This window comes from Panulirus ornatus, chromosome 27, assembly GCF_036320965.1.
Source record: "Panulirus ornatus isolate Po-2019 chromosome 27, ASM3632096v1, whole genome shotgun sequence".
NCBI classification, from domain to species: domain Eukaryota; kingdom Metazoa; phylum Arthropoda; class Malacostraca; order Decapoda; family Palinuridae; genus Panulirus; species Panulirus ornatus.
Window position 1 is genome coordinate 16,886,617 of NC_092250.1, and position 27,500 is coordinate 16,914,116.

Sequence of the window (27,500 nt, forward strand, 5' to 3'; positions counted from 1 at the left end):
CTATCAGCTGAAATGTGAAACGGAGGTACGCTCCACTAGAGAAATGGGGTTTCAAAATAAAGTCATTTAGAAACCTTAAGATCAGTGGAAACCGCAGCTCATGTCGGTGATCTGGTACACATAGAATCAGTCTGTGCAACAGTATGCTACAGACTGCCACACGGTAACAAATGTGACACAGAAACCTACAGAAAATAAGCATAAACCCAGCTTTTGTGAGGAACACAGCGAAAAAAAAAAAAAAATGGCAAATGAAATAACGAGAACTCTTCATCTCTGAAGGAATCTTACTAATAGGGAAATGTCTTTGTAAACGAATGGCTAAGACGCAGCCGATTCTCATATGACGTCAGCTGACGTCAGCTGATTAGGAAAGAACGTAAACAAAGGCACATGGACCGGGTAAACAAACGCACGTGGACTTTAGGGAAGGGTCGTGAGGTAGGAGACATTAAGGCAAATGGGGAAAGGAGCAAGAAGGTATATTTTTTGAAGGGCTTACAAAGGGAAACGGGTAGGAAGGGAGCCTTAAAGGGTGATAAATAGGGGAGAGGGAGAGAGAGAGGGAGTGAAAGAGGAGTGAGGGTGAAGGGCGATGTTGACGGAAAGGGTGGGAGGTATATTGGGCCAGCCTTAATGTCATCTATGTGGCGTGATGGGTTCTTCCTCACCAGCGAGTTGATCCTAGGACCCCCGGTACTACCCTCCCTCATCCGTGGCCCCCGGTACTACCCTCCCTCATCCGTGGACCCCCGGTACTACCCTCCCTCATCCGTGGACCCCCGGTACTACCCTCCCTCATCCGTGGACCTCCGGTACTACCCTCCCTCATCCGTGGACCCCCGGTACTACCCTCCCTCATCCGTGGACCCCCGGTACTACCCTCCCTCATCCGTGGCCCCCCGGTACTACCCTCCCTCATCCGTGGACCCCGGTACTACCCTCCCTCATCCGTGGACCCCGGTACTACCCTCCCTCATTCGTGGACCCCCGGTACTACCCTCCTCATCCGTGGACCCCCGGTACTACCCTCCTTCATCCGTGGACCTCCGGTACTACCCTCCCTCATCCGTGGACCCCCGGTACTACCCTCCCTCATCCGTGGCCCCCCGGTACTACCCTCCCTCATCCGTGGACCCCCGGTACTACCCTCCCTCAACCGTGGACCCCCGGTACTACCCTCCCTCATCCGTGGACCCCGGTACTACCCTCCCTCATCCGTGGCCCCCCGGTACTACCTCCCTCATCCGTGGACCCCCGGTACTACCCTCCCTCATTCGTGGACCCCGGTAATATCATCGCGTGGTACCCCTGTGAGCCAATTTAGTACGTCTATTGAGCGACTACTTTTGCCACGAGCGGGTGGTACTCTACCCCGTTTTTTTATTCTTCGTTTGACTAACGAAAAACAGAAAATTGATTGTCTTTTTTATGAGTTGTCTCTGATTTGTTTCTATTCACTCACTTCACTCATGGATTTCTCACTCACTTCACTCACGTATTTCTCTTCACTCACTTCACTCATGTATTTCTCTTCACTCACTTCACTCATGCATTTCTCACTCACTTCACTCACGTATTTCTCTTCACTCACTTCACTCATGTATTTCTCTTCACTCACTTCACTCATGTATTTCTCTTCACTCACTTCACTCATGGATTTCTCACTCACCTCACTCACCTATTTCTCTTCACTCATTTCACTCATGTATTTCTCTTCACTCACTTCACTCATGCATTTCTCACTCACTTCACTCATGCATTTCTCACCCACTTCACTCATCTATTTCTCTTCACTCACTTCACTCATGTCTTCCTCTCAATGTTCCATGCCGTAAACACTCACTTCACTCATGTATTTCTCTTCACTCACTTCACTCATGCATTTCTCTTCACTCACCTCACTCATGTCTTCCTCTCAATGTTCCATACCGTAAACACGATCTCTTTCCCAACACTCACTCACTCACTCACCACCACGTCCTCCTCCTCCTCCTCACATCTTCCGTAACCCTATTTTAAAGCGATATCTTTACTACACTCACTTGCTCTCATCTTCTCTCGCGCCACGTGCATGTCTTAAGACCTTCGCTAACTCACTTTTCCTCTCCGTCACACGTCTTGTCACTCACTCACGACCACTGAGCTGGAATGCACGATACGTGATGCAATATTCTCCCGCTTCAGCAACCCAGTGCATGCATGTATACACTATATATATATATATATATATATATATATATATATATATATATATATATGTATATATATATATATATATGTATACAAGCTCGGTGTCATCTCTGTATCTGATTAGCACTCGACCTTTGACCCCCGCAGTATAACCCGACGTGAAAAAGAGAAAGTCGAAGCCTCGACCTCCCCAGATGGGCGTCTTCTCTCTCTCTCTCTCTCTCTCTCTCTCTCTCTCTCTCTCTCTCTCTCTCACCAAGGTCGGGGGAGGAGAGAGAGAGAGGGGGAGGGAGGGGCGAGGCGTTCGACTAGGAGATGGGAGGAGGAGGAGGAGGAAAGGGGGGGGAGAATAGTGCTATTTTTCTATGGTGGAGAGAGAGAGAGAGAGAGAGAGAGAGAGAGAGAGAGAGAGAGAGAGAGAGACTCTTTTTGTGCTTCCGTCTTAGGTTTATCGCTACTACTCCTGTTGTTGTTGTTGTTGTTGTTTTTGTTTTTATTTGTGTGCTGCTGCTGGTTGTGCTACTGCAGTGTAGCCTGGGTCATGAGTGCGTTTCTCAGCCCATGTGTCCTCCCCGTCTCTCCCTCAGTCCTTAGATTCCTTTCCTCACCTTAGTATCCTTCCCACCCACTCCTTAGTATCCTTCACACCCCTTAGTATCCTTCCCACCCACTCCTTAGTATCCTTCCCACCCACTCCTTAGTATCCTTCCCACCCACTCCTTAGTATCCTTCACACCCCTTAGTATCCTTCCCACCCACTCCTTAGTATCCTTCCCACTCCTTAGTATCCTTCACACCCACTCCTTAGTATCCTTCACACCCCTTAGTATCCTTCCCACCCACTCCTTAGTATCCTTCCCACCCACTCCTTAGTATCCTTCCCACCCACTCCTTAGTATCCTTCACACCCCTTAGTATCCTTCCCACCCACTCCTTAGTATCCTTCCCACTCCTTCGTATCCTTCCCACCCCTTAGTATCCTTCCCACCCACTCCTTAGTATCCTTCACACCCCTTAGTATCCTTCCCACCCACTCCTTAGCATCCTTCCCACTCCTTCGTATCCTTCCCACCCCTTAGTATCCTTCCCACCCACTCCTTAGTATCCTTCACACCCCTTAGTATCCTTCCCACCCACTCCTTAGTATCCTTCCCACTCCTTCGTATCCTTCCCACCCCTTAGTATCCTTCCCACCCACTCCTTAGTATCCTTCACACCCCTTAGTATCCTTCCCACCCACTCCTTAGTATCCTTCCCACTCCTTTGTATCCTTCACACCCCTTAGTATCCTTCCCACCCACTCCTTAGCATCCTTCCCACCCCTCCCTTAGCATCCTTCCCTGCCTCCTTATCAAAGCGAGTCTTGGGGGAGTTCCTGTGTGGAGTTTGCGCTACGTGCTTGCCGGCCATATTGCTCTGCCTCCAGCTTTCCCAGCAACACTTAAGAGAGATTCAACCTTGGGGCACCTCACTCAGAAGGACGGGAACGCCCATCGAAGCAAGGCAGTGCCCACCCCTATAGGAGGCCTCGCTCTAGAGACCAAATGCCTCTTTCTAGAGCATTTTCTTCAGTTTCCCCCACCATTTCCAACCAGCTACTCTTTCTAGAAACTTCCAGGCCTTCATCTAAGCATTCAGTACACAACCCCACTTAGAAAACCCCCTCTCTGTCCTATAGACCAGTTTTACTCAAGTGGAATCAACCACTGATGATTATTCACACACTGGTAAATAACTTAAGAGCTGTGTAATATATATATATATATATATATATATATATATATATATATATATATATATATATATATATATAGTCGGGCGATGATTCACAGGGAAAGTAGACATGCGGTTTAAACCTTATATAATCTTATATAATAAATAAATTAATAAATAAATAAATAAATAAATAAATAAATAAACGCGGGAGACAGCGACAAAGTATAAAAAAAAAAAAAAATATATATATATATAATCACTTCCATTACACATTTCATTTCATATTATCATTATTATTATTATTATTATTATTATTATTATTATTATTATTATCATAAACACTGTTGCCAGACGGGTTGTCGTGTGACCCCCTTCATATATGAGAAGGAACGTTGCCGTTCGTCCTGCAGGAGGAACGAACCATTACACGAACGCATACACTTCGACCACAGTCGTGCCTTTAAGCTTTATCACGTCCGCTTTCAAGTATAATTCAATTTCTTCCATGTTTAAAGAGTTTAAAGGAACGGAGCCTTAAGAGGGTCCTCGACCCTGGGGTGACTGGCAAAGCTGGCATCATTAACGTGATTGGCCGAGTGTCGGTACTCTCCTCGGCTGTGATTGGTTGACTTAGATGCTGAGGGGGGTGTTTTCTCTCCCACACTCTGATTGGTTTAAAAGGCGTTCGGTCCTCCTCGCGCGCTGTGATTGGCAGGCTAAAGTAATAACCTTCAAGAATTTTGATTTAATATTCTCCAATGTGGGTTAGCGGTTTACGACGGCGGTTAGAGAAAATGAAATGAATGAAACGGGATTATTTGGTCTTTCAGACTAGGAAGGGGGGGGGGATGTGAAGCCATCGGCTCGAGGGCTGGTGTTACCGGACTGAGCCTGCTGCGTGGTTACGCCCTGAGTGTAACTGAAAGCAGTGAAGTGGCAGGAACCATTACGGGTTGAGGTCCTGCTGATATGATAAATATATATATATATATATATATATATATATATATATATATATGGAGATAACTATGTGGAAGAAAGTTCAGTCATTATTTTCTCTTCTTGGAAGGGAGAGAGAGAGAGAGAGAGAGAGAGAGAGAGAGAGAGAGAGAGAGAGAGAGAGAGAGAGAGAGCCATGAATATTTTCCTGTATTTTCCAGAAGTAATTAAACTAATTAATCATTACTGGTTCCGGCCATGTGGGGAGCAAAGAGGGGGGGGGGGGGAATGTGTGTGGGTAATTAGGGTTATTTCTTTCTCTCTCTCTCTCTCTCTCTCTCTCTCTCTCTCTCTCTCTCTCTCTCTCTCTCTCTCTCTCTCCCTATTCACTATATGTCTTTACGATTCTCTCTCTCTCTCTCTCTCTCTCTCTCTCTCTCTCTCTCTCTCTCTCTCTCTCTCTCTCTCTCGTGTCCATTCTGTCTTTCAGTCATTTGCATATGCATGTACGTTATTTCTTCTAAAATCCTGTTCCCACAAACGTCCAATTTACATAAAAGTCCGAATTTCAAATCCAGTTTCGACATCCCTCATAATTGTGTGAACTTTAATGCGACAGGTAAGGCACGAGTCTTCTATACAATATATATATATATATATATATATATATATATATATATATATATATATATATATATATATATCCTTTACCAACACATGACACATTTTAGAATTCATTGTTTTTCCCCTCTGATTATATTGAAGTCTAACGAAGACCATTTACCTGTTTAGGTACCATTGTTAGACAATTCAAGATCATTAATGTTTTAATAGTCTGTGATGAAAAGCAGTTTGAACTATGTATGAAAAGCTTTTCCATTTTGATGGCATATGTGGGTGTGTGTGTGATGAGGGAATAATTTTGATACACTGGAATAAAGAGGGAATAATTTTGATACACTTGAATAAAGAGGGAATAATTTTGATACACTGGAATAAAGAGGGAATAATTTTGATACACTTGAATAAAGAGGGAATAATTTTGATACACTGGAATAAAGAGGGAATAATTTTGATACACTGGATTAAAGAGGGAATAATTTTGATACACTGGATTAAAGAGGGAATAATTTTGATACACTGGAATAAAGAGGGAATAATTTTGATACACTGGATTAAAGAGGGAATAATTTTGATACACTGGATTAAAGAGGGAATAATTTTGATACACTGGAATAAAGAGGGAATATTTTTGATACACTGGATTAAAGAGGGAATAATTTTGATACACTGGAATAAAGAGGGAATAATTTTGATACACTGGATTAAAGAGGGAATAATTTTGATACACTGGATTAAAGAGGATACTGATTAATGATAGGAATAATGAATGGATTTATACATGAGTTCGTGAATAACTTGGTTATTGATAATGAATGAGGAAACATGTCACCCATTTCGTTTATAACTATCATATAAAGTTTATATATTTATTCATTTATTTATCGTTTATTATACTTTGTCGCTGTCTCCCGCGTTAGCGAGGTAGCGCAAGGAAACAGACGAAAGAATGGCCCAACTCACCCACATACACATGTATATACATAAACGCCTACACACGCACATATACATGCCTGTACATTTCATCGTATACATTTTTATACATACATACACAGACATATACACATGTACATATTCATACTTGCTGCCTTCATCCATTCTCGTCGCCACCCCGCCATACATGAAATGACAACCCCCTTCCCCCGCACGCGCGCGAGGTAACGCTAGAAAAAGACAACAAAGGCCGCATTCGTTCACACTCAGTCTCTAGCTGTCATGTAATAATGCACCGAAACCACAGCTCCCTTTCCACATCCAGGCCCCACAAAACTCTCAGTGGTTTATCCCGTACGCTTCACATGCCATATATATATATATATATATATACATGTATACGAACAAAGTGCATAGGAACGCGCACCTTCATAAAACATACAAATCTCCAGCAGCCAGGATCGAACCCAGGACCCCTGTGTAACAGGGGGGAAAGCTACCGCTAGGCTGTATACATATATATATATATATATATATATATATATATATATATATATATATATATATATATATATGAGTAAAGGGGTGGTGGGGGAGATTAAAATGATCTTGGGTTTGTACAGATGTCTAAGGAAGTCTATGTACATTTCTACCCATGTTTCATTTATGTATATAAACTGATTTTTGTTATCAATTATCAATATTTTTATTCCCCGTTTGTATATCATCTTGTTTCTTAATAGTGTATTAGTTTTAAAACCTTAGTTTTTATGTATTAATATTACTATTATCATTATTATTATTATTATTCTAATATAAGGGGATCCTGAGATATATATATATATATATATATATATATATATATATATATATATATATATATATATATGTTAATAAGACACAAATGAACCAAGAACATAAACTGACATATCCTTATGTAAACATCAGTGTTCAGTTGTAAGTAATTACATGATGAAAGAATGAGTTACCAAGATTTGCATTTTCGACACATAGGAAAAAGGTTTCATCTCTCATATACGCATATATGTATATATATATATATGTATATATGTAAATAAAGATCTCATTGACTTGGGGAAATTAACCTATAAATATTTAGAGTCGGCCTCAGCGGAATCTACCAGCGGTAGTCTCTCTCTCTCTCTCTCTCTCTCTCTCTCTCTCTCTCTCTCTCTCTCTCTCTTTCTCTATCTATCTATCTATCTATCTATCCATCCATCTAACTTATTTTCAAAGTCATCGTGTACTTCCGTATGTTACGGTTTCAATATATATCTTTCTTTCTTTCATACTATTCGCCATTTCCCGCATTAGCGAGGTAGCGTTGAGAACAGAGGACTGGGCCATTGAGGGAATATCCTCACCTGGGCCCCTTCTCTGTTCCCTCTTTTGGAAAATTAAAAAAAAAAAAGTGAGAGGGGAGGATTTCCAGCCCCCCGCTCCCTCCCCTTTTAGTCGCCTTCTACGACACGCAGGGAATACGTGGGAAGTATTCTTTCTCCCCTATCCCTAGGGATATATATATATATATATATATATATATATATATATATATATGTGTGTGTGTGTGTGTGTGTATCAACTGACTGTTATATTTCTCTCTTGTGTCTTCCCTGATGATGTGATTATTACACGAAAATGCACTTGGGAACTTTTCGTGTTTCATTTTCCCCGTGGACTCATAGGAATATATATATCTATATATATATATGTATAAGTATAATGATGATCACACTTGTTCGTGACGACAATATGAAGGTGAAATCGCACACAATTCAGTAGGAGTTCCTACAGTTATCTTCAACACGTACTTAACCAAGTTAATTCAGACCCCAACATCACACTTGCCTCCCGCCGTCCAGCACCAACCTGTATCGGCCAAGCGCTGTCTGCTGTGTGTCTTGGCCGCGTGACAAGTTGTAAGGGAGAGAGTGATTAAGGTGGGGTCAGGTTAGGTCAGGTCAGGTCAGGTGGCGAAGAGGGGGGGGGGAGTTGACCTAGGTAGCTGGGTGTGTCCTGAACAATGATTTAATTTTTATGTTTATGTTTTCGTGTTTTGTCAGTTCTCTCATCGCCAGCCAGACAGACCGACCGATAGACAAACACACACACACCCACCCAGGCACACACACACACACACACACACACACAGACGCACACACACACACACACACACACACACACACACACACACACACACACAGCTGTTGTAGCGTCGGCATAAAACGTGTTTTCACAAGCGTAAGCGACTCCTCACAACACATCTACCCTTGGGAGCTGGCCCTCCACCTTACGAGGCCAGGCTCTGTTGTTGTTGTTGCCGCCCCCCCACACACCCCCCAACCCCCCACAACCCCTCGGCCTTCCCTCACCACCACAACTACCCCCCACCTCACCTCAACCCCCTTAGGTCAACAACCCCCTGGTCTTCCAGCCTCTCGTAGTATATCCTCCCCCCCTCCCCCCCTCTGCAACCTGACCATTCTCCACAACCCACAACCTCTTGTAATAACCTCACCCTGCAACCTCACCACTCGCCACAACCCACAACCTCAGTATTTACCTTTCCACACATGCCTTAATCATAGCCTTTAAATTCTAACCTCAGCTCATTCAACCTCTAAGGTTCATCTAAACCTCCCATGCCCCCTAAACCCCCACGAATGTTACCCATAACCCCCCCCCACCTAACACCATTCCCTACCAGTCGTACTCTCACTGTGCTATTCAACCCCTTTGTACCGCATGGGAAGGGGGTTCTACATTCGTGGGGGCGCCCCTACCCGCCCCCCCCCCCCCCCCGCCCCCCCGTCTCTTGACCATTCTACATTCTTGATGTGGGGTGGGAAAAGGGTGGAGGGGTGGGGGGTGGGGGGGGGAGATGGGGACTGGTGTAGTACCGAGAGACGCGAGCGAGACCACACACCCACACCCACGAGACCCTGGCCGGCCCCCGTCGAGCGAGACCACCATCCCCCACCTTCCCCACGAGACCCTGGCCGGGCCCCGTCCCTGCTATATCCTTGTTGACTATGATGAGGATGTAAAGAGCTACTCCAAGTGGGAGTTTTAAACCCTGGTCCAGCACAAGTGTGTCGGCTGGATAAAAGGCAGGCAAGTATGAATATGTACATGTATATGTATATGTCTCTGTATGTATACGTTAAAATGTATTGGTATGTATATGGGCGTGTGTGGGCGTTTATGTATGCATATACATGTGTATGTGGGTGGGTTGGGCCATTCTTTCGCCTGTTTCCTTGAACAGTGGTTCAAACAACACAAGACACACACACACACACACACACACACACACACACACACACACACACACACACACACTCACACACACACACACCACACACACACACACACACACACACACACACACACACACACACATACACGTACACACACAAACACACGTACACACGTACACACACAAACACCACACACACAGAGCGGAGCCAGACAGTTATACAAGTTAGGTCCACACGATCGTAATTCAAGACGGAGCTAGTGAGAAACAAAGCACTTGAGGTGATAAAGACGACCAGGAGAAGAAACCAGGTCATGAAATGATGACGCGTACAGAGTGACGTCAACACATTCCCCCCCCCCCCAACCCTTTGTGTCTTGTGTGACCCAACCCGACCCTCCTCTTTCTCCCCCTCCCTCCCCTTATGGCCAATGAGGTCAAGTCCTCCAGCGACTGGTGGTGACCTAAGGTCAAGCGAAGGAGGAGGAGGAGGAGGAAGAAGAGTGTGGTGGGGGGGCAGCTTAGATGGGTGTGGTAGTGGAGTGGAAGGATACCTTGCAACTCCTTGTAAACCTAACACTCCGCAGGATAGTACGTGTTACACTTTCTCCTCTCCATTCTCTACACTCTCAACCTTTCAAACCTAACACTCCCCAGGATAGTACGTGTTACACTTTCTCCTCTCCATTCTCTACGCCCTCAACATTTCAGTCATGACACACACACATCAACTCACCATATCACAAGGCACTGTTTTTTTTTGCCCAAGACGCTACTTCCGCACAAACAAACCTCAGTTTTCAGAAACAATATCATCGGAACTCACTCTTAAAAGAATTACGAAAGGTTGAGAAAGAGGCAATCTGAAAAATCAGAGATTGGAATCCTCGAGTTAAAGTTGGAAGTAGGATTAGTTGGGGGACGGATGATACAAGAAAAAGAAAACAGGTGAGAAAATGGAAGAGTTAAGTAAAGAAAACGTGGGGATAACAAAGAAAAAATCAATGAATATGTAGGTTAGAAGAGAATAGAAGAAACAGAAAGGGGCAAGAGGCCTAACAGACAATAAATGGGAAACAGAAGGTAAAGTATTACACCAATAATAATAATAATAATAATAATAATAATAATAATAATAATAATAATAATAATAATAATAATAATAATAATGATAATAATAATAATAATAATAACAATAATAACAATAATAATAACAGCAACAACAACAACAACAACAATAATAATAATAATAATAATAATAATAATAATAATAATAATAATAATATTAATAATAATGATAATAATAATAACAATAATAACAAAGAAACCACAGTACCAGAAGCAGTGATAAACGAACAAATGCAGGACAGAAAACGTTGGGAAACAAACTCAAAAAGAGGCATTTAAAAAATGACATTTAAAAACGATAATTTAAAAGTGACATTTAAAAACGATAATTTAAAAATGACATTTAAAAACGATAATTTAGAAATGACATTTAAAAACGATAATTTAAAAATGACATTTAAAAACGATAATTTAAAAATGACATTTAAAAACGATAATTTAAAAATGACATTTAAAAACGATAATTTAAAAATGACATTTAAAAACAATAATTTAAAAATGACATTTAAAAACGATAATTTAAAAATGACATTTAAAAACGATAATTTAAAAATGACATTTAAAAACAATAATTTAAAAATGACATTTAAAAACGATAATTTAAAAATGACATTTAAAAACGATGATTTGAAAAAAAAATTACATAAGACTATCGAAAAGTGTTAAAAGGAACAGACACAAATGACATCAAAAATGAAAAAGGACAGAAAAGCTATTAAATAGAAATATGAATGATTATTAGAGCACAGAGTTCTCGGAAAAGTAGTTAGAAACGAAAGCAAGACATGAAAAAATATCAAAAGGGGGAAATCAGCACACGAAAAAGACATTTATAAAAAAAACGGATAATCACACACACATGCTTTGAAGAAGTCAGTCATACAGACAGACAGACACATTACAAAAGGTGAAACAATAATCATTTCAAAAACCAAAAGAATACATAAAATACTGAAACACAGAGGAAAACAAAAAAAAGAAATGTGTTAGTTCAAAGCCAAAATACGTTACCAAAATAGAGAGATACATAATTCATGTATCAAAAAACCGTAAATAAACATTGACAAATATAGACAAGAATATTTTAAATGATACATGAACATCCAAAAAACATAAAATAAAACATAAGCATACGAGGGGGGAAAAAAAAAAACATATATGTATATGCAAATGAAATGCGACCTATCATGGAAAACGGTGAAGCTGGAAGACCCACTTCAAAACAGGAATTATCATTAAAACCTACCTACCCCTCTCCGGTGTGTGGCTTCCAGTTAATCCCCGAGAGTCCAGGAATTCCAGACTAGCATTTCCATCACCACTCAGCCTTGACTGTAAACACCACTCTTCATTACCCGTGGAGGAAGGTGATCAGAACTCTACGCACTGTGCCTTGTTAGCTCGATACGGCCCAACACGGCTGCCTGTGTACACCAAAATGCTGCAAGTGATTTCAGGAGGGGACGCGTGCCTGAAACGCTTCAGGATATAGACAGACTCTATGTGGGTGGGTTGGGGGATGATGATGAAGCAAGGGTTACAATCTCCCTGTTGGCTAATTAGGTTCATTAGCATGATCAGGTCACAGTTGTTAATTGCAGACAATAAAATTAAGGTTAAACATTAATATGCAAAAATAGTGGCGTATTCCCAGCAAACAGATTTCCCCAGGGACCTTATTAAATGCAGTGATGCATATGGTAATGTATATTTATGCAAATTTTGTAAAGGATATATATATATATATATATATATATATATATATATATATATATATATATATATATATATATATACATTAAACAGTGCCACAGGTGAGGTGTATGGTAAGCAGGAGGTGACATATGGGCATATGAATAAGGTTTGTGACTGGTGGGATGAGGAAGTAAATCTACACGTGAAAGAAAAAGAGAGGTGCGTTGACGGCATCTGCAGGGAAGGACTGCGTGTGACTGGGAGGCATTTAGAGAAAACGGCGCAAGGCTTGACCGGAAACTGGAAAAGAAGCTAAAGGGTAGATGAGATGTGAAATGATCGGCGAAATTCGGGGAGAACGAGAAAAAAAAGTTGTGGAAGATGAAAAGGTGAAGAACAAGTGGACACACGGGAGTGACGGTGAGAGAAGCAAGCAAAGATGTGGAAAAGAGACGGAATGAGTATTTTGAAGGATTGTTGAATGTGTGAGATGACAGGACAAGGTGGCTGAGGGATGGGTGTTGGAACGAGATGGTATGCGAGGGACGGAGCCTTGGTGAAAAGAGCGGGGGTGTTTAAAGCCTTGCGGAATATGAAGTCTGGCAAAACGGGTGGAGTGGATGCACTTACAGTTGAGTTTCCAAAAAAAAAAAAGCGAACGAAATTTTTGGTTTGGTTAGGTTTTTCATGGCATTTATGGCTGATGGTGAGTTGCCTGAGAATCGGCAGAATGTCTGTGTTCGAAATTACAAAGGTAGAGGAGTGATTGAGAAGGGGGTGGCATGTTCAAAACATGGGTTTGAGGATCAACACATTTGGCTTCAGGGCTGTTGGAGGAAGTGCGGCCAAAGTGTTTGCTTGGAAGGAATTTGTGTGGGAAATGAAGAAAGAGTAGTGATCTGTAGAGATAGCTGTCAGGGACTGAACATTCTGTAGTGCTGGAGGCGTGCATGGGATACAGTAAAATGGACCGAAGTGGTATATGGGGAGCGCGCGCGACGTGGTATCAGTAGTCTGAACCAAGGCATGATGCGGAGATTGGTCGTAGACAGGGGTCCCTAGTTTGGGTACATTATACATGACAGCAGGAGAGTAGATGATATCTATCTATCTGTATATATATATATATATATATATATATATATATATATATATATATATATATATATATATATATATATATATATATATATGAGCATTCTATTCATACCGACAGCTGTGCTAACCCAGATGCGGATGACCCATAACCCCAGTGCAAATGCCCCCCCCCTCCGCCTTATCTCTCACCGACAACTCCATGACGGCCATTCAGCCTCCCGTGGACCAGGGTCAAACAGGAGCAATGGAGGAGTGGGTGAGGAGGGGATGGGGGGATGGGGAATGGGAGAGGGGAGGGGGAGGGGTGGTTTCAAAGCACAGATAAGCTGGAGGATAAGGGAAGGAGACCAGGGTCCTCTTTTGTCCCGCCTGTACGACACACACCCAGGACGTCACCTACAAACACAGTGACAGACGCATGGGGGGTCCTAGATGGAGTAAGAGCCCCATGAGGTCAAGACATCGAGTGGAGGGTCGTCTGAGGCCTTGACTGAGGGGGGAGAAGCAGCGACATGACTCGAGTGGAGGGTCGTCTGAGGCCTTGACTGAGGGGGAAGAAGCGACTCGAATGAAGGGTCTTCTAAGGCCTTGAGTGAAGGGGGAAGAGCAGCGACATGACTCGAGTGGAGGGTCGTCTGAGGCCTTGACTGAGGGGGAAGAAGCGACTCGAATGAAGGGTCTTCTAAGGCCTTGAGTGAAGGGGGAAGAGCAGCGACATGACTCGAGTGGAGGGTCGTCTGAGACCTTGACTGAGGGGAAGAAGCAGCGACATGACTCGAGTGGAGGGTCTTCTGAGGCCTTGATTGAGGGGGGGAAGAGCAGCGACATGACTCGAATGGAGGGTCTTCTAAGGCCTTGACTGAGGGGGAAGAGCAGCGACATGACTCGAGTGGAAGGGTCTTCTAAGGCCTTGACTAGGGGGGGTGGGGTGGGGGGGAGGAGACGACATCGGGGAGCACAAAGGGGCGTCGGTTCGAGCCTGGGATCCAGCGGGGCGGAGATAAAGATAAACAGTTCGAATGCAAAGGAGAGGTGGGGACAAGATAAGATAAGAGAAGTGTGTGTGTGTGTGTGTGTGTGTGTGTGTGTGTGTGTGTGTGAGAGAGAGATAGATAGATAGATAGATAGATAGAGAGAGAGAGAGAGAGAGAGAGAGAGAGAGAGAGAGAGAGAGAGAGAGAGAGAGAGAGAGAGAGATGTAGCACATATCCACAACGCGTGTGAAGCGAACATCAAAGACTCGCGGTGGGTATAGGAAAATTTGGGATGTTACTTGTCGAAAAGAAAAGAAAAAAAAGGAGAGAAGAACATATACCATTTAGGAAGGAGAGAGAGAGAGAGAGAGAGAGAGAGAGAGAGAGAGAGAGAGAGAGAGAGAGAGAGAGATTCTCTCTCCTCCTCTTCCTCCTTTGGTCCTCTTCCTTCGCTATAGGGAGGGAGAGGCACGAAAGGACACAGGCGAATGATGAGAGGATGATATAAAAACCCGCGAAGTGCAGCCATGTTAGCCTCGGTCGTTCAAAGTAGGGGGAAAAATATATTTATTTGTTTATTATACTTTGTCGCTGTCTCCCGCGTTAGCGAGGGAGCGCGAGGAAACAGACGAAAGAATGGCCCAACCCACCCACATACACATATATATACATACACGTCCACACACGCAAATATACATACCTATACATTTTAACGTATACGTACATACACAGACATAGACATACATATAAAAACATGTACGTATTCATACTTGCTGCCTTCATCTATTCTCGTCGCCACCCCGCCACACATGAAATATATATATATATATATATATATATATATATATATATATATATATATATATATTTTTTTTTTTCATACTATTCGCCATTTCCCGCGATAGCGAGGTAGCGTTAAGAACAGAGGACTGGGCCTTTGAGGGAATATCCTCACCTGGCCCTCTTCTCTGTTCCTTCTTTTGGAAAATTAAAAAAAAAAAAAAAAAAAAAAAAACACGAGAGGGGAGGATTTCCAGCCCCCCGCTCCCTTCCCTTTTAGTCGCCTTCTACGACACGCAGGGAATACGTGGGAAGTATTCTTTCTCCCCTATCCCCAGGGAATATATATATATATATATATATATATATATATATATATATATATATATATATATATATATATATATTCTTCCTTCCCCCATTCTCTTCCCTCTTCTTCATTCCAGTTGCTCTTCCATCTAATTAACTTCCCCCTCAAGCGCCGGCACGGAAGAGCCTTTGCATGTTGAATGGGAGGGATTTCACACACACACACACACACACACACACACGTTTTCTTACTGCTCTGGTATTTCTAATTTCTAAATATGTTAATTTCTTAAGAGATGATGGTGTTGCTAAAGGTGAAGATTAGAAAAATACGAGTATTTCTCATTACTGTCTTTGTATATTAGGGTTTTGATTAGCGGAGTACTGGCGTCCGTGACCGGAGCCTTTAAGTGGCCTAATGTCCGTGACCGGAGCCTCGAGAAGCAACGGTGTCCCTTACCGGAGACTTAAAATGGTCTGGTTTCCATGACCGGAGCCTCATCAAGTACTCCTGTCCGGGACCGGATCCTGAACAAGGACTGTTCTCCGTGACCGGGTCCTGAACAAGGACCCGGTATCCGTGACCGGATCCTGAACAAAGACCGGGTATCCGTGACCGGATCCTGAACAAAGACCGGGTCTCCGTGACCGGATCCTGAACAAAGACCGGGTCTCCGTGACCGGATCCTGAACAAGGACCGGGTCTCCGTGACCGGATCCTGAACAAGGACCGGGTATCCGTGACCGGATCCTGAACGAAGACCGGGTATCCGTGACCGGATCCTAAACAAAGACCGGGTATCCGTGACCGGATCCAGAACAAAGACCGGGTATCCGTGACCGGATCCTGAACAAAGACCGGGTCTCCGTGACCAGATCCAGAACAAAGACCGGGTATCCGTGACCGGATCCTGAACAAAGACCGGGTCTCCGTGACCGGAGCCCCAGACACTCACACACACACACACACACACACAAAGGTGTCGGAGGCGTTGGTGTTGGTAGTGAGTAGGTGAGGAGTCCTCTAGGAGGGTCACATTAACGTGTTCATTGAAGGATATAACGAGAGTCCTCAGAGCTGTAGGACGCTGACGAACCTCCCCCACACCCCCACACACACCCGGGTATCCTGGCGTGAAATGAGTTTTTTCTCCTCTCTCTCTCTCTCTCTCTCTCTCTCTCTCTCTCTCTCTCTCTCTCTCTCTCTCTCTCTCTCCTTTGTCACACGTCATCCCTGCCCGTTGTTGCTTGCCTCATATCGTCCATATATATATATATATATATATATATATATATATATATATATATATATATATATATATATATATATATATATATATATATATATCAACTGACTTATATTTCTCTCTTGTGTCTCCCCTGATGATGTGATTATTACACGAAAGTGCACTTGGGAACTTATCGAGTTTCCTTTTCCCCGTGGACTCATAGGAATATATATATGAATATATATATATATATATATATATATATATATATATATATATATATATATATATATAAGGTTACAAGACGGGGAACGCTAGTACAAAACTCCCCCTTGCCCCCTTATAGTACAGTTAGGTAACTAAAACTAGTAATAACAGACACACACACACACACACACACACACACACACACACACACACACACACACACACACACAGACCAAAGCAGAGCTCAAAACAAAAGACTTGAGAAACTGAGTCCCTTCATTCATTCCTTCCTTCAATCATTCCTTCCTTCAATCATTCCTTCCCCCCCTTTTTTATTGTGTGTGTGTGCGGGCTGATCATGCTTTTTCTGGAATACTCTCCACGACAGAGAGCTGCAACGGAATGGAAATAGAAATCTTGGCATGACGGTGACCCACTTGGCTGAGGCGTTGAGAGAGAGAGAGAGAGAGAGAGAGAGAGAGAGAGAGAGAGAGAGAGAGAGAGAGAGAGAGAGAGAGAGAGAGAGAGGCACGACCTGGTGTCAAGCCAAGAGCTTCGGTTGGCCTCTTCCCTTTGGCAGTGGGTCGTCTGGCACTGGTCTGTGGTCGTATCCAGGGTCGTGGCACTGTCCTCGTACCCAGTCGTTCTGGGTAACGAAGGGTCGGGGGTCGTTAATGAATGACTACAGTCTGTAACCTAATTGGGATAGGGTCGTTAATGAATGACTACAGTCTGTAACCTAATTGGGATTGGGTCGTTAATGAATGACCACAGTCTGTAACCTAATTTAGATAGGGTCGTTAGTGAATGACTACAGCCTGTAACCTAATTGGGATAGGGTCGTTAATGAATGACTACAGTCTGTAACCTAATTGGGATTGGGTCGTTAATGAATGACCACAGTCTGTAACCTAATTTAGATAGGGTCGTTAGTGAATGACTACAGCCTGTAACATAATTGGGATAGGGTCGTTATGGAATGACTGCAGTGTATAACACAACAGTTACAGGGTCGTTAATGACTAGTTCTAGTGTGTGACATGGTGCGAAGGTGACTCTTCAGTGTATTATCATGATGGGAATCGAACCCTTGGGTCGGTTGAGAAATCACTGAAGGACGAGACATGATGAGAATCGAACCCTGATCCTTGTGTCTCTCCGTTAATAATAACAACAATAATAATAATAATAATAATAATAATAATAATAATAATAATAGTAATATGTGTGTGTGTGTGTGTGTGTGTGTGTGTGTGTGTGTGTGTGTGTGTGTGTGTGGCGTGAGTGAGAGAGAGAGAGGATACATTGTCTTTTTTTTTACATTTCCCATTCCTGCATTTTCCCTTTATTCGTTTATAACTTACGCACTTTTTAGCTAGAGGCAATGGGTAGACTGAACAGATGATTTGTAGACAGATAGATAGATAGATAGATAGATAACAGTTGAATAGACTGGAAAATGCAAAAAGAAAGAAATGGTATGGTATGAAAATTGGGAAATGGAAATAATGAAAATGGAAAACAGGTCCTCACTCTCCCGTGATTAATGATGGGAATGGTTGGTGTGTGTGTGTGTGTGTGTGTGTGTGTGTGTGTGTGTGTGTGTGTGTGTGTGTGTGTGTGTGTGTGTGTGACCAATCGAGCACACCAAATCCTCTTCCATATTTAGATCATTGCTGTAACCCGTCTCTCTGTGACCCCTTGCATTATTCGAAACAACACGTGTCACAGTCCAGGTCATCTGCATATTCCATTTTTACCAAACACTTCAGTCACAAATTAAGAATCTCCCGTTCTTTGTATATGTTGCACCTTGGGCATGAGAATTCGTAAGGCAAGTTTGATTCAATATTTGTAAGGTTATGGAGATTATAGAGATGGATGGTGTCCAGAATGACAAGTAAAAAGTGTGACCCGTACATGTCTAGGGAGTGTAGTTTCAGATGAAGTAAACATAGAGACTTGGGTTAAAGGGATGTTGTTGTCTTTGGTGGTTGCTGAGCACACTGCTTCATGTGACTGTGATTTGGTCATGGTATGTCTGACGGGGCTGGAGAGTTTGAGAGACGGCTAATTTATGTGTGTGTGTGTGTGTGTGTGTGTGTGTGAGGGGGAGGGGGGAGGAGCGTCGAGCCGTTTGATTTACGCTTAGAAGCGGTCTGGTGTCTATTGGTGGTTCGTATGGGAAGGGGTGGGGAAAGTTCCAGTTTGCTACGGCAAAGACTCGCGTGGCCAGCATGTTTTGAGTTCAGATTTCATCGGAAAATATACATTTTTTTTTTTTTTCTATTTCGTTGTTCAGCAGCTGAATGTTTGTGGCTGCCAAACAAACCGGTGTTTGTTCAGGGTGTTATGTTTTGTTTGGCTCGTGGTTTTGTTCCGTTTGCTTTTGGAAAGGGCGGCTGACCGGCCAGGTGGGGCGTGGTTTAGGGTGGAGCAGTCGATTTATTTGTAGAGGATATTGAGGAAGTCCTCAGTGTGTGTCCGAAACTAGTGGTATTGGATGTTCTGAACACACCTAGTTTATTATTTATCATCTCAATGTGTTGTGTGTGTGTGTGTGTGTGTGTGTGTGTGTGTGTGTGTGTGTAAGAACCGGGGGCCTATTAACTTTACAGGCACGTGAGCTTGATGCATGCAAGCCTTGTTAAAATTCATGCACTCCTCTCGTCGGAAATTGACGAGTTTTACCACATGGGCGAACGGGCCTCTGGGGGGCGCTAGGGGGGACTGGGATTGGCCTCTGGGGAGGGGCCAGCTGGGGGTTAAGGATTGGAGGGGAGGGGGGGAGGGGGGGTAGGCCACGTGTCAAGAGAGAGAGAGAGAGAGAGAGAGAGAGAGAGAGAGAGAGAGAGAGAGAGAGAGAGAGAGTTCACCGCAGCACCTAACGCAGCACACCGTCTACACTCCAAATTAATAGAGCAATCAGTTTTGCACACTCGGCGGCCGGTGGGGGGGGGAGGGGTAAAAAAAAAAGGGGGGAGGGGGTGGATGGTGGCCAGGCGCTTTCCTCCCACTGGATCCCCCCTCCTCCTCCCCCCCCTCCCTCCCTCCCCTTTCCTCCTCGCTGATCCTTGCGCCGTGTTCTGCAGGAGGGTATGTGACCTGATTAACGCAAGGGGTTTTTGGTTAGAGAGAGAGCACCACACGACCCGAATTGGAGGGGAGTGGTTGAATGAAGTTCCCTAAATTAAAGAGGAGGTGGGTGGCGTGGGGGGGGGGGGGGGGTGAGGGTGTAATTTGAAGCACCTTCCATCGAATATGAGGTTCATCAAACTGTGCTCTAACTGAAGTAGGTGTGGATTAGAATAGCTTCATGGGTTAGGTTAGGTTAGGTTAGGTTAGGTTAGGTTAGGTTGGGCGAAGTGCCCTTCAATCGAACGAGGGGGTTAATTAATTAGGATGTTCCCTACTAACTGATGAAGGAGGAGAATCGACCATGAGCGTAGTGGGGTGTACATAATGTTAACCCCGCCTTATGGGACCTCCCTTAGCTCATTCGACAACTCTCTCTCTCTCTCTCTCTCTCTCTCTCTCTCTCTCTCTCTCTCTCTCTCTCTCACACACACACACACACACACACACACACACACACACACACACACACACACACTTATTCAAACCCATTCAACGCACTTCACGCCCCCTTTAGCGACATAACCCTAAATATTCCCCATTACCCATTTAATCTCCTTCCCCTTAAGATACCCCCCCCCTACTTTCCAAACCCCTTCTGTTGCCTACCCTTGCTATTCCTCCACTCTTTTACCTCCTCTCCACACCTTCCACAGTCCTTCCACTTCCATACGTGAACTCTAATCACTCACCCCACCCCTCCTTAATCCACCACCATCACAGCCCAATGATGATCCCAAGGGAATGTCGGTCAGGTCAATGGACAATCCCATCTCCCAGAATAACCTCGGATTCCGGAGGCAAATGACTCTGTATTTCACAGCCATTAGTGACCGAAGAGAGAGAGAAAAAACAGGACAATTTAGGAGGAAACAAATGGAATCGTTAATTAGACCCTAATTAATTCAAGCTGATAATGGATCAATTAAAGAGTCTGTTACACTTGTCTGTGACGTCTTCCTCCGTCGCTTCAGTAATGTTGATGACAACGATGTCTCTGTGTATAAAGACAAGAGAAGAATAAAATGGCCCAGTGTGCTAAATTTGCATATCTCTAGCTGATCAGTTCTCATCAGGGTAACGATTGCATACGAGAAAAGGAAAAGGGAAAAAAGGGTAAGACAATTTGCCCAAATCAGGAGCAATAATACCAGAGTAATATGATATGGTTTTAGATTGATTTGCATACAAATTGTCTTATATATATATATATATATATATATATATACACGCATTTGCATGCATAACTGTATATGTATATAATACTTTATGTGGTTTTTGCGTGGTATGACATCGGTTTTTTCTGTTCTCTCTCTCTCTCTTTCTTTCTTTCTCTTCTTTCTTTCTTTCTTTCTTTCAAAGTTGATAATAATCTTTGGCCCACGGGTGATTCGACAGTATTGTTATACTGAATATATTAATATCTGGCACTCCACAGGAGATGTCACGTAAAGTTCCAGTAACTGGAGAGAATATATATATATATATATATATATATATATATATATATATATATATTGAGCAGAAGCTTGAGATAATATGCCATGGAAAAGCCACATTATGAAATGGAGTTCCAGAAACTAAGGGAGGGGGGAGGGGTTTGAGCGGAAACCCCCCCCCCCCTTTCCCCATCACCCACCCCCCCTTACCCCATTCCCCGACATCCCCCCCCCCCCCGCCCCCATCCCACGTCGACTAGCACATGATGCTAGGGTTTTCTATCCCCCCCTCCCCCCCTTTCCTAGTCAGTGACGTCACGGGTCCTGCTGGGGAAGGGGTGTGCGGATGAGTGAGGTAATGAATAGGGGGGGGTGGAGAATGGGGTAGATAGATCGATAGATAGGTACGTAGGTAGATAGGTTAACAGATAGATTGGTAGGTACATAGGTAGATTAGATATGTGGATAGATGATTGGTAGGTAGATATGAGATAGCTATATATATATATATATATATATATATATATATATATATATATATATATATATATATATATATATATATATCAATACATATAAACAACGAGGGAGAGAGTATATATACAAAAATGTATTTATATATTTGCATGTAAGGGTATTTATTTGTTTGTGTTCTTGCGTGGGTGTGTTTACATACCTTGGCTGTCCCAGTGTATGAGATTGAAAAGAATTAGTCTGGCACACATGACCTTTGTAGTTCTGTGTCATCCTGGTATCTGTGTAGAAACTGTACATAGAGGGAGAACGAGGAAGAGTGAAAGCAAAAAAAAAAAAGAGAAAGAAAGAAAGAAGGAAAAAGAATGAAAAGAAAAAAAGAGAGAGAATACAGTGAAATAGATAAGGCAATTGCGAAAGACGATACAATCTGTGGAATGATATGAAAACGAAAGACAAGAACAATATAATTATGATACCATTTACATGTGATGTAATTACATTGATTTCCCCAACCCCCTCCTCCCCCAACCCCCCCCATTACCACGGGGGTAGGTGGCCACCAAGTCCCCCCCCCTCCCCCCTCCCCACTGGCCAGGTTAGGTCACTTTAATCTCTCATGATTTGGGTAAATACATAAAAAAAGAAACCGGGGGGACATTTCCAAGTGTGTGGATTCCCCCAGGGCTGTACGCCACGTACGAAAACCAGTGGGAGATGTGTCTTGTGATTGCAAGAGCCTGGACCACGACTGTACACACGAAGAAGAAAAAAAAAAGGGGGGGACTTTAAACGCCCTCCCTTGACGTCATGAACGAGGAATTCTAGATCTATCCAGGGGCGTTAGGGAAACCCCCCCCCCCCCCCCCCATCAGTGTCAGGGGGACCCTATACACACCGACACACACACACACACACACCGACATACACACACACACACACACAGACACCAGGCCGGATATTACGTCACCGTGTTTATCCCATATCAACCGGAAAGGTGATATAAAACTCTCCGTACGAGCCCCATGACCGGCATTGCCCCTGCCTGCTAGAGCTTCGAAGCAAAACCCTTGTGTGTCTCCTGACGGAGTGTGTTGTTGCGCCTGCTGCTGGAGTGTCGCGCCTTGGCCAAAGGGACAGGATATTGTCCTCGAGTGGTTGGGTGGACGGCCCGGCTCTTGAAGGGGGAGGGTGTTTCTCTGTTAGAAGGGGAGGAACAACCTTTTTTTTTTTTTTTCATTCTCCGCTCCGCCGTGTTTGCATAGACTCACGCCAGAGCGCCGTGCCATTTTCCCCCTGGGGGACCAATGGCGACTCACTGGTACACCGTGGCTCTCGTCTGCCTCCTGGCTCGGTGCGTGAGGGAGACTTCGTCAGCGCCTTCTTCAGCAGCGGCGGGAAATTGCCCCGAGGAGCGACGTCAGGCTTGGGGATCCCCTGGATGCGAACCGGATCTGACTATAGGCACGGACTCCTCCTACACGCTGGTGAAGAGCTCGACGGGCGACGGGAGCGTGACCTTGTTCGTCAGACCCGGGCAAGGGTTCGACTCCCTGAACGTAACCTTGGGCCTTGCGAAGCTCAGTGCCATGCCCGAGGACGTCGATACCCTCCCAGAACACCTGTGGGACGGGGTCAAGAACTGGCTCTTCAGCGGGCCCTTGGAGAAGGTCCGGGAGGGGGTCAGTAATCTCCTGTCCTCCGTCAGCAGTAAGTTCAGCGACCTGACGGAGGGGTCTCACACCCAGGTCTTGTCTGCGAGGGACCTGAGCCTGACGGACGCCTGCCGCTGGTACAACCTCACCGTCGAAGCCCTTCGCAACGACCGGAGTGGTCCGGACAACTGGGGACTTCGAGTGTGGGTGGAGGGCGCTCCCTCTCTCTATACGACGAAGTACTGGTGGCACATTAACTGGATCATGTTCGTCGAGGTGTCGGCCAAAGGATCGTCCCAGTGGGTGACCACGAGAGACACCGTCTGCAGGTCAGGGCTGTGGGTCGTGGTGGGCGTGGGCGTGGGCGTCGTACTGCTCCTCGCCACCGTCGCCGTCATTTTGTGCTGCTGCGTCTGTCGCAAACGCTGCCGTGGTGAGTATCAGCGAAATGCTATACCCTCTTCCTCCTACGCCTGCCTCTGTACCTGTCAGTGTTGATGTAAAATATCTACCCTTCTCTCTATCTATCGATCTATCTAAGTTATACGGACTGGCAGGCGTATATAGGCAGATGTCGATAAGCTAATGTAGATAAGACGAATGTATATAGACAGATATGTGTACATATATATAATGATGATAGAGGGACGAGTTTTAAGTACTCGTCATCTGAAATGGTTTAATTCAATTTTCCCGACAGTCTGTGTAGGAGGTGATGAAGGAGAAGTCCAGCCGCTGGGGCCCAGCCTAGGGGGAGAGGAAGGTCCTAGGAGCGTCCTGGGTTTATATCGGGTGGTCACGGGGTCAGCCAAACGCTGGGTACTGTTCAAGGTCACGCGAGGTCAAGATGCCACGGGTCGCGGCGGGGCGTGAGGTCGACCCACTCCCGCTGCGTCGGGAGAGGCAAGAAAATGCGATGTTTGTGATATCCAGAAGGGCGAGAACCTCGTACTCCCGTGCTGTATTCTGCAGCCCTGTGGGAGGAGTGTACCTATGCAGTCAGGGATCAATCGAGGTTGACCTCGAAGGCTGATCTACTCCTTGAGGGTCAGGTCATATCCAAGAAATGCTGGTGAAAGACGTTCCTTCAATCGCAACCTGAAATGTTGACTCTATTTCTTTTTTCAGTTTTGTAACACATGAGTGAACGAGCTGACGTAGTTCAGTTCTTCTGTAACGGAAGGACTGTAACCCACTAACCGGGAAACGTTCCAAAGAGAAGTACAGGAAAAGATATGTACTATACATATGATTGTATAGAGGTAAATGAATTGATAAAACACACACACACACACACACACACACACACACACACACACACACACACACTCACTCTCACACACACACACCAATATATATATATATATATATATATATATATATATATATATATATATATATATATATATATATATAATATCACCTTTGCCGATGGTGTATCATTGAGAGTAAAGGGGTCTTGCCAAAGGACCCCTCACTTCAAAGGAGTCCACACTTCCCTGTTACGGAAAGTAGCGTTGCCTTCGGCTACAGGAGCCTTTAGAATGAATTCCTCCTTAACACCAGGAGTCTTTCTTAAAAAAGAGGTCCTGGGGTAATTATAAAACACATATAAATATGTGAATTATATATATATATATATATATATATATATATATATATATATATATATATATATATATATATATATGTGTGTGTGTGTGTGTGTGTGTGTGTGTGTGTGTGTGTGTGTGTCTCCCCTGATGATGTGATTATTACACGAAAGTGCACTTGGGAACTTTTCGTGTTTCATTTTCCCCGTGGACTCATAGGAATATATATATATATATATATATATATATATATATATATATATATATATATATATATATATATATATATATATATACGCACGTGGATATAACTGATCCATATATAATTCCAGTCATATTATTTCCACGAACAACATTTATGAAATAAAGTATATAATATTGCTCTAAATTCCTTATAGGCTACAATATCAGTCTATACTTCCCTGTGATACCCTACAATATTCCTCATGATATCCTAGCATATTACTCAATACATCCTTTTAATATCCTAGTTCCTTATTACTCTTATGGGCGAGGGGGATTCGAACCCAGTCCCTAACCCGCGTTAGGTCCGTGCGCAACCCACTGAACATTGGAATACAAGACGAGGAATCTTTTTTGTCGTCTCGCCGACCTTTGGGTAGCTAGAGATCAGCTTAACTCGCTCAAAACCAGCATAACTCGCTTAATTCCTGCTTAACTCGCTTAATCCCTGCTTAACTCGCTTAAACTCAGCATAACTCGCCCAGACGAAGCTTAACTCGCTTAATCCCTGCTTAACTCACTTAAATAAAGCTTATCTCGCTTAAACCCTGCTTAACTCGCTTAAACTCAGCATAACTCGCCTAGACGAAGCTTAACTCGCTTAATCCCTGCTTAACTCACTTAAATAAAGCTTATCTCGCTTAAACCCTGCTTAACTCGCTTAAACTCAGCATAACTCGCTTAGACGAAACTTATATCGCTTCATCCCCGCTTAAACTCAGCATAACTCGCTTAAACGAAGCTTATCTCGCTTAAACCCTGCTTAGCTCGCTGAAACGAAGCTTAACTCGCACAACACCAGCTGAACTCGCTTAAATCCAGCTTCACTTGCTTCAAACCAGCTCTAACTCAATTAAAAACCTTCGGAGTAACACACACGAACATTGAAAGCAGGTTGTTTCATGTCAGTTTCTTTCTTCTTCTTTTTCTTTTCAAACTAAGTGAACTCCTTCGTCTCCAGAAGCAAAGACGAACGAAAATGTCGAGGAATCGAGTTAACAGTGGGGAAAAAAGGTCAATTAGTCCAATTTCCATATTCTAATTGCAGATTGATAGAAAAGGAATGGGACGAAACGAGGTGGATGTACTCGTTGATAAAAGTTGTGTGTGTTTTGGTATGACAAGTTATTCTCTCTCTCTCTCTCTCTCTCTCAGAAATTCTCACAGTTTCTTGCGAATTCACCGAGTAAGGCATATAACCAGGAGACAGAGCGAGACTATGAAATGCTTGACGAATAAGAAACATGATCAATAAGTCTGTAAAAATAAAAAAAGAAAAAAAAAAGAGGAAACAGGACATTGGTTTTTTGAACAGAACTGAAAATGGAAGGTGGGTGGTTGTTTGCCCAAGCGTTTAAAAACTGGGTCGTGGAAGGTCAAAGGTCATTGATAAGGTTTGAAAAAAAAAATTGGTGACATCATAAGTATATTTTATCTTAACTGTGCCTGAGAGAATATCTTCTCAGAAATGAATAATAGTTTTCCTGAAACGTGATGTATTTCAGTTGTAAAAAAAAAACTGGACAAAATAAACGAGGAAAACAAAAGACCTAACCTCACCTTCCAACCATTCAAGAGACGTTAATCGTTTTTTTTTTTTTTTTAAACAGTTTTCGGTTAAGACTTCGTTATATAGTTCGGTTAAGACTTCGTTATATAGTTCGGTTAAGACTCCGTTATATAGTTCGGTTAAGACTCCGTTATATAGTTCGGTTAAGACTCCGTGATATTACAATGATATTCTATTCATATCTGCTTGATGAAATACAGTCACGGAAATGGAAAGATTTTTGCTGAAATAACGTTACGTAATGCAGTATAAAGTGGGCTCAAATCATAACGAAACAATCGATTTTCGTT

At 43.5% G+C, this 27,500-nt stretch overlaps 2 protein-coding genes across 2 annotated transcripts in view; one reads left to right on the forward strand and one right to left on the reverse strand.

The window, feature by feature from the left end:
- The window catches only part of LOC139757611 (uncharacterized), a 79,630-nt gene that overhangs the window by 41,588 nt on the left and 10,542 nt on the right, over window positions 1–27,500 (reverse strand). The gene's annotated exons all lie outside the window — the stretch shown is intronic.
- On the forward strand, window positions 23,178–24,911 carry LOC139757484 (uncharacterized). Its single transcript, XM_071677998.1, has 2 exons — window positions 23,178–24,238; window positions 24,506–24,911. Exons 1-2 carry the CDS (start codon window positions 23,458–23,460, stop codon window positions 24,676–24,678), a joined length of 954 nt encoding a protein of 317 aa, XP_071534099.1. The 5' UTR covers window positions 23,178–23,457; the 3' UTR covers window positions 24,679–24,911.

Excerpts from the sequence above, each read along its gene's own strand:
- LOC139757484 (XM_071677998.1), top strand. The coding sequence starts at position 23,458 with ATGGCGACTCACTGGTACACCGTGGCTCTCGTCTGCCTCCTGGCTCGG. Across the intron at positions 24,239-24,505 it reads CTGTCGCAAACGCTGCCGTG|TCTGTGTAGGAGGTGATGAA; the intron begins GTGAGTATCAGC and ends TTTTCCCGACAG.